The following is an 8,763-nucleotide window of genomic DNA, read 5'->3' as shown; positions in this document are numbered from 1 at the left end:
AGCACATACAAATCTCTATCAGTGACATAAACCACAGTTCAATCACTATGCCCCACCTTACTCACAACCATAATGGATGATAAAAAAGTTTCCATTTGAAGGCCGTATAGTCCAAAATTGGTCTGGTAATCAGGCAATATCACCATGAGCATAGAGGCAATCATACCATTGGTGCACCAGGTTGAAGATACTCATTTCACAAAACACTGTGTCCTGTTGCATGCAGAAGCCTGTCACTGTCAGCTGCACAGTCTCATTTGACAGAAATCGTTGAACTTTCAATGCCTTTTTTAAGGGACTGAAGATATGATAAGAGGATGGTAAGAATCAGGACATAGGGCAGGTGATTGAGTGTCTCCACTTTGAGATGGTATAACTTCTGCATCATGACACTCCACAATGGTGGTTTTTGATAAACATGCTGTCTCATATACATTCTTCACCCTCTGATGGATGTCTACCAATGTTTATCATTCAGCAGCCAAAAACTGAATAACAGCACATTGTTCCTGTTTGGTTGTATTTGATAATAAATTTGCCATAGTTCATGTTTCCACATTTACCACACACATCGGAAAGACATGAATGCTATGCTAATCCGGTGATTACATCTTGGTGCTTATATAGCTGCATTGGAGTTGCACTACATTGCATATACACTGCAATAACACCTTCAAATGGAAACTTTTTGATCAGTGCTTGTATTAGTTGTAGTCCATTAATAAACAACCAAGAAGGCAGAGTTTGCAACATGGTCATTGAGATGGAGTGGCAGTACCGTGACCAGCACAATAGCAATCAGCATAGCTGAGAACTGCATTGTTGGCAGTATTATCAGAGCTTCTGCTGTAGAAAGTGGAATGACTTACACATAATGGCTTTATTTGTTGGAAAACCAGTGTATAAATTGCCAGGACATATTTAGTGTGCCCAAATTATACAAAGGAAAAACAGTTATGATCAAATATTGAGAAGGTCCTCAGTCCGACATGCCCCGAGCACAATTTATGGCTTGAAACAGGCAGTTTTGAAAGCACTTTCATCTATTGTAACAAAAAGTAACAGTCAAATACTAATAATGTTGTTGGAATGCAAACAGTTTGAAATACGACAAAACTGAATAAGCAGTTCATGAAGTGCACATTAGTTGCTTTAGCTCCGAAATACGGTTTGACAGGATTTTTTTCATTTATTTATTTATTTTTTTTTTTTTTAAATGATCAGAATATCAATATCTGCTGATTATGTCTTTCAAAACTGAGAAAGAAAAGAAAATGAGGGAACGTCAAATGCAGTTACAGATGAAATAGAAAAAAAGAATTTAGAGAAGAGTGGCACGAAGAGCAATGTAAATGGTAATAACTTGCAGGTCCAAAGGAGAGGGATTGGGGAGGGAGGGGAGTGGGGAGGGGTGGGGGTAAGGATGGCATGCATTTTTTCACTTATAAACACTGCTTGATCACAATGTCTGGGTTCAAAAGACTATGGCATATGGTGGGCAGCTCGTATTTTACTTATTCCTTACTTATTTGTTACAAAGTTTTTCTCGGCAATACTGATACAGGTGTTTAAGGTTTCTATATAGGAAATGTTATGCTGTTACATGCCAACATTTATTCACTTGTCACCTGTTTCACAATACTGCATATAATTTACAGTAAGACACTAGATTTTATGAATAGTTTGTATTTCCAATTTATTCTCACACTTTATGAAAACTTTCACTGTCTTCAGAATGATATTTTCACTCTGCAGCGGAGTGTGCGCTGATTTGAAACTTCCTGACAGATTAAAAGTGTGTGCCGGACCAAGCCTCAAACTAGGGACTTTGAGTCTCAGTCTGGCACATAGTTTTAATCTGCCAATCCGGCACACAGTTTTAATCTGCCAGGAAGTTTCTTTCACTGTCTTGTTTAATTCATCCTTTCGGAGCCATATTAAAATATAGCATTTTGCCTTCCTCAAAAATCTGCTGCTCTGCGTGATGGCTCGATCTGTCGCCCTCCCAAGCTGGCCCTGGAGTTGACAACTAATCAGTGTTAGCCATAAAAAAACACACTAACAAATACAAAATTAAATTTTGGGGTGAAATCTCTAAGGCTTTTGAAAACTGGTGTAAGAGAAGGAAATGGATTGTCCCTACTGCTGTTCAATTGCGTACTAGCAAAGGTAACCAAGGAATGGAGCAAAAGAACAGAAGAAGAAGAAGAAGGACTTTAAAAAGCACAACTGGAAGAAAAGGGGATAATCTGAGTACTGCTTGTTTGGCCTTTGCAGACAGTCTTGCATTCCTGGCTACAATGCAGATAGATCTCCTACATGACACAGCTTCAATATCTTTTGATGCCCATATCTTTTGAAAAAGCAGAGTATATGACAAATGTGTTGGAGGCACCAAAATACATGGAAACTGATTATGGATGAAATAAAAAAAGACTACAAAATTTAAATATTTAGGGGAAATAATACAAAAAAATGCTTTGGACAAAGAAACTAACTTAGCAAGCACAAAGAAATTGGAAGTGGCTATTAACTTAACAAAAAATCTGTATAGCAAGGAATTTATTTCCATAAACTCACAACTGTGATGTTACAACATTGTCATTAGATCAGAATGCTTTTATGCTTCAGAACACCTTTCATTAAATACAGCCAAACAATTAGGGAAATAGAAGGAAGGGAAAATAATCAGGAAAATCTTGGGACCAACATATGAAACTGGGAAATGCAAATTGAGTAGTAATAAAGAAATTTATGAAAAAGTAGAATGAACATTAAACATGATGAGGAAGAAAAGAGTTGTGTTCTATGGACACATAGAAAGACTAGATGAAAACAAAATAACAAAAAGAATTTTTAACTTTTTTTGACAGAAACCCAAAAACATCAATGATCGGGATCAAAGGAGTTAAAACAGACTTGAGGGAAATGTAAATAAAGCAGGAAGAAATAAGTAAAAGACAAAAGTACAGAACAAAGTAAAAAGTTTCAAAGGCTTCCAGGAGAGAACAAAGAAAAATGACCGGCATAACAGACACAGAAGAAAAAAGAGAAAAACATGTGGAAAGCGTGAAAAACTACTTGAAAGAAAGAAGACATATGTTATTTGACGTCGTCCTTAGGAGGCCAAACCTATAATAATAATAATAATAATAATAATAATAATAATAATAATACACACTTTCATTTGATGTACAAGTTAAAAGAATCAGTGCATTTTTTTTAAAGAAAACATTACATATAATCAAAAATGGAAATGTTAAATCTGGAAGACGCCAGAATATGTTTGGCATAGGTTTTTATTCTGTTATTGCTTCTAATAGTAAGACCATTCCAAACAGAGGATCACAGATTAAAGTCTACTGTGCTACACATGCGAACAAAGTTGGCACTCCGCGCGGTGCCTGATGTGAGCGATCGCAAAGGCATTTCCCATTTGCGCCCCTCCCATCAGCCACCGTGCCACGTGTCAACTTTGTATGCGCGGACAATAATGCCTCTTCATATGAAGGTATTCTAGTTTTTCCAACCACTGGTCCACCAGCATACAAAAATCTTACACTAAGTTTAGTTACTGTTCTAGTAAAATGGTAACAAAACACAAGGGACATATTGCACAAAAGTGGGTGTCTCATGAAGATGATACAACCATATTTCTAAGTTCTAACTCCTTCTGCTTATCCAACCGACTAACAGATTTGTTTCCCATTAGATAATAACGAAGTGGTTTCTTAGCCCACTCTGCACCAACAGAATCAATACCAATTCTGTGTGTTTTAACAAAAAGCTCACTTTCTGATATTTTACGGCTTTCATTATCTTCCTCAATCCACATCCCTTCCCACAGACTTAAATCTTTCATGTTGCAAGTATGACGATCAATATTCATGCTAATACACAACTTCCCTGGACCATTACATAGTTCATGTGGTTTCAGATTATTGTTTTGCAATGACATTTTTACACTTCCATCGTTTTTTCTTTTCCTGCTTTGCTGTCGCTGGAGACACATGTAATTCAATCCTTCAATTGGTTCCAATGCTCTTATAAGAACAGCAGCCCCATCCCCTAAAATAAAGCAACAAAAATAAGTAGGCAATTCAACAATGTCACAGGTACAGAGGTAAATGACATAATTATCAGACAGTTTCTCACACAATATAAAAATAACAAAAACAATTCCAATTTATAATTAAGCTGACACGTCGAGAATTGAAAACTACTGACTAACCTCAATCTCACCTGCATTTTTTATGGCGATTGTGAAAGTTATCTACATTAGACTAGAGAAATTTCTTAGTCAACACAATCTGTTTCAGAATCAGAATGGTTTTATGAAAAATAAGTCAACTTCAGTAACTGCAGCACAATTACTTGGCAAAATAATAACTGTCAGAGTGAAAAGGGAATATCTTATTGAAGTATTCCTTGATTTCAGAAAAAAACATCTGATTGTGTTAACATCACTGTATTACTTGACAAGCTATGGAATGTGAACACAATCTAATGTTTCAGAACTAGAATGGCTTCGAGAAAAATAAGTCAACTTCAGTGGCTGCAGCATAATTAATTGGGAAAATAATAACTGCCAGGGGCGAAAAGGAAGTATCTTATTGAAATATTCCTTGATTTTAGAAAAAAATCACTGTTAACATCAATGTATTACTTGATAAGCTATGGAATGTGGGGGTTAGAGAAACTAGCTACAAATTTATAAAAATCATACATGAGCAGCAAGAAACAATATTTGTGTAGACAGCCTAAACACATTTTGCAACAGTGTTATCAATGAAATAATTTAGTATTTCAATGAAAGCCATCTAATATTTTACAAAGACTGCAATAATGGAATTCAAAATAAAGAAACAGAGAAATTATTTACAGGAAACAAAATTGTAAGAAAGTAAAACTGGACAAAAACCTTGGGAATCATGATCCAGGACAATCTGAAGAGGGACACATTTCCAAAACTGAGAAGAGGGACACATTTCCAAAACTGAGTGTGTTTGTCATTTAAAAGTAATAAGGCTTACCAAAAACAGTGATAACAAACTTAACATGTAACCAGCAATAATATCATACTAAAATAAAGTCAAAACATCACACGAATAGGCACAGAGCAACCTTACATAAAATTTAAAAAAAAAAAAAAAAAAAAAAAATGTACTCCGGGCTAAGCTGTAGCAAGTCAATGTCCCACTTAGAAATCTCACAGACTGCCCCACTACCAAATTGAAAGATCACCTTGAACAAATTCTGACTTAAAATATATTTTATTCTCCAAATGAGTTCTTTGTCTTCATACAAAATAAATAAAAATGTTATTTCTTGCAGATACCTCAGCTTCATAATATTAAGTAAGTCACAACACACCTGAGATAATTGGAAAAAACTGTTATCACTGTTCTTATAAATTAACAAAAGTGAAATATTTAGCAATATTAAAAATGTAAAATGTATAATTAACTCAAAATTGTAATATTCCACCTGCATATATATCACAGCCCTACTTTGGTAAACTGCAGTTCGTATATCCTAAACTTCGGTATCCTTACCTGGTGTATTCAGAAGAAAAAGCTGCACGATGTCCTTAAACTTTATTGTTACTAATTATTTGATGTAGAATAAAGTAGGAGTAGTAGATCTTTGCACTGCTAGGTGGTGAGAGCTGCATATCTGATGAGTCAGTGTGCAGAGTGGCATTCAGCCGGGAAGACGTGTTGCGTGTCAACAGTGGTCATACTCTGTGTTTGGTGTGCGGTGATTTTATGATGGATCCTCAAACAGGATGAGTGGATGGGAACTACTTTGAAGGTGATGGTGACCATTAGTCTAATGGTAAGTTTTTTAACAGACGGCAGCACCAGTCCCAAAAATTTTGGATAGCACCTCGAATTGTACAAACGATAATGATGAAGACCCCCCCCCCCACACACACACACTCTTTCTGCTTTGAAAGCATGGAATAAAACAAAAACAAATGGGAAGAGCTAGCAAAACACATACCTATTCAAAATTTTGAAAGCTACATCTCATTTATGCCCTCATCAGAAACAGGGGAAGCAATTTAGTGCCCTCTCTTCAGCATAAAAACCGCTTGCAGTGAAAATATGGCACACTGTTCTAGTAATGTCAAACTGGCCACAATCTGGAGCTTCTGAATGATGCATTAGGGAGTCATGTGATAAACTGTAATACATTTTATGAATGTGAGACAGTATAATATTTTTTTCTTCTGAGTGACTGCACAGAGAGATGCTGTAACTGAGAAGTTGTTTTAATTATTGTAAGTTTATTTTCATTAATATTCACATCCTTCCTATCACACTTGTCCACAACTGTACTCCTCACAAAAGACATCACTAACTGCAAGACAATTCACAGATTTGTTCACACAGTCAACGTATTACCTCTGCATCCTGATAAAAGAAGCCGGGATTTGAAATACAGGGACACATTCTGTTTTCTTCTTAATTCACAAATTTTGGATTTATATAAAATGGTGAAACCATGCTTGTACATTGCACATACCCTAAATGGGAAAAATGCACCCAAATACTCAATTTTGGGAAACAGAACTGTCGTAACTGTGAGAACACGCTATCCTTCATTGATCCTTTCATATGTTCCACATAATTTCTGTTTGGTCTTTTTATTTAAAGAAATGCTTCACTGTAAGAACACTGAATTCAGGTGCTGAATTGTTATCACAAAACAGTAACAAATAAATTTTGGTTTAACTCTCTGCCAAGCTGCTGGTCATCTACATCTACATCTACATCTACACCTACATCTACATCTACTTCTACATCCATACTCCGCAAGCCACCTCACGGTGTGTGGCGGACGGTACCTTGAGTACCTCTATCGGTTCTCCCTTCTATTCCAGTCTCATATTGTTTGTGGAAAGAAGGATTGTCGGTATGCCTCTGTGTGGGCTCTAAATCTCTCTGATTTTATCCTCATGGTCTCTTCGCGAGATATACGTAGGAGGGAGCAACATACTGCTTGACTCCTCGGTGAAGGTATGTTCTCGAAACTTCAACAATAGCCCGTACCGAGCTACTGAGCGTCTCTCCTGCAGAGTCTTCCACTGTAGTTTATCTATCATCTCCGTAATGCTTTCGCAATTACTAAATGATCCTGTAATGAAGCGCACTGCTCTCCGTTGGATCTTCTCTATCTCTTCTATCAACCCTATCTGGTACGGATCCCACACTGCTGAGCAGTATTCAAGCAGTGGGCGAACAAGTGTACTGTAACCTACTTCCTTTGTTTTTGGATTGCATTTCCTTAGGATTCTTCCAATGAATCTCAGTCTGGCATCTGCTTTACCAATGATCAACTTTATATGATCATTCCATTTTAAATCACTCCTAATGCATACGCCCAGATAATTTATGGAATTAACTGCTTCCATTTGCTGACCTGCTATATTGTAGCTCAATGATAAGGGATCATTCTTTGTATGTATTAGCAGCACATTACACTTGTCTAAATTGAGATTCAATTGCCATTCCCTGCACCATGTGTCAATTCGCTGCAGATCCTCCTGCATTTCAGTACAATTTTCCATTGTTACAACCTCTCAATATACCACAGCATCATCCGCAAAAAGCCTCAGTGAACTTCCGATGTCATCCCAAAGTCATTTATGTATATTGTGAATAGCAACAGTCCTATGACACTCCCCTGTGGCACACCTCAAATCACTCTTACTTCGGAAGACTTCTCTCCATTGAGAATGACATGCTGCGTTCTGTTATCTAGGAACTCCTCAATCCAATCACACAATTGGTCTGATAGTCCACATGCTCTTACTTTGTTCATTAAACGACTGCGGGGAACTGTATCAAACGCCTTGCGGAAGTCAAGAAACACGGCATCTACCTGGGAACCTGCGTCTACGGCCCTCTGAGTCTCATGGACTAATAGCGTGAGCTGGGTTTCACATGATCATCTTTTTCGAAACCCATGCTGATTCCTACAGAGTAGATTTCTAGTCTCCAGAAAAGTCATTATACTCGAACATAATACGTGTTCCAAAATTCTACAACTGATTGACGTTAGAGATATAGGTCTATAGTTCTGCACATCTGTTCAACGTCCCTTCTTGAAAACGGGAATGACCTGTGCCCTTTTCCAATCCTTTGGAACGCTACGCTCTTCTAGAGACCTACGGTACACCGTTGCAAGAAGGGGGGCAAGTTCCTTCGCGTACTCTGTGTAAAATCGAACTGGTATCCCATCAGGTCCAGCGGCCTTTCCTCTTTTGAGCGATTTTAATTGTTTCTCTATCACTCTGTCGTCTATTTCGATACCTACCATTTTATCATCTGTGTGACAATCTAGAGAAGGAACTACAGTGCAGTCTTCCTCTGTGAAACAGCTTTGGAGAAAGACATTTAGTATTTCGGTCTTTAGTCTGTCATCCTGTGTTTCAGTACCATTTTGGTCACAGAGTGTCTGGACATTTTGTTTTGATCCACCTACTGCTTTGACATAAGACCAAAATTTCTTAGGATTTTCTGCCAAGTCAGTACATAGAACTTTACTTTCAAATTCATTGAACGCCTCTCGCATAGCCCTCCTCACACTACATTTCGCTTCGCGTCATTTTTGTTTGTCTGCAAGGCTTTGGCTATGTTTATGTTTGTTGTGAAGTTCCCTTTGCTTCTGCAGCAGTTTTCTAACTCGGTTGATGTACCACGGTGGCTCTTTTCCATCTCTTACGATCTTGCTTGGCACATACTCATCTAATGC

General features: G+C 37.4%; 1 protein-coding gene across 2 annotated transcripts in view; it reads right to left on the bottom strand.

Moving 5' to 3' along the window:
* Nucleotides 1-1,591: 1,591 nt before the first annotated feature.
* The window catches only part of LOC126457653 (uncharacterized), a 76,176-nt gene continuing 69,004 nt past the window's right edge, over nucleotides 1,592-8,763 (bottom strand). For both annotated transcript variants that reach the window (XM_050094142.1, XM_050094141.1), the window contains one exon: nucleotides 1,592-4,068. In XM_050094142.1, coding sequence (XP_049950099.1) covers nucleotides 3,632-4,068 — 437 coding nt within the window. In that variant the 3' untranslated portion in view covers nucleotides 1,592-3,631. The remainder of the gene's footprint in view (nucleotides 4,069-8,763) is intronic.

This window comes from Schistocerca serialis, chromosome 2 (genome assembly GCF_023864345.2).
Source record: "Schistocerca serialis cubense isolate TAMUIC-IGC-003099 chromosome 2, iqSchSeri2.2, whole genome shotgun sequence".
Lineage (NCBI taxonomy): Eukaryota > Metazoa > Arthropoda > Insecta > Orthoptera > Acrididae > Schistocerca > Schistocerca serialis.
Note: the sequence above shows the minus strand (reverse complement) of the source record. Positions and strands in the feature narration are given on the sequence as shown.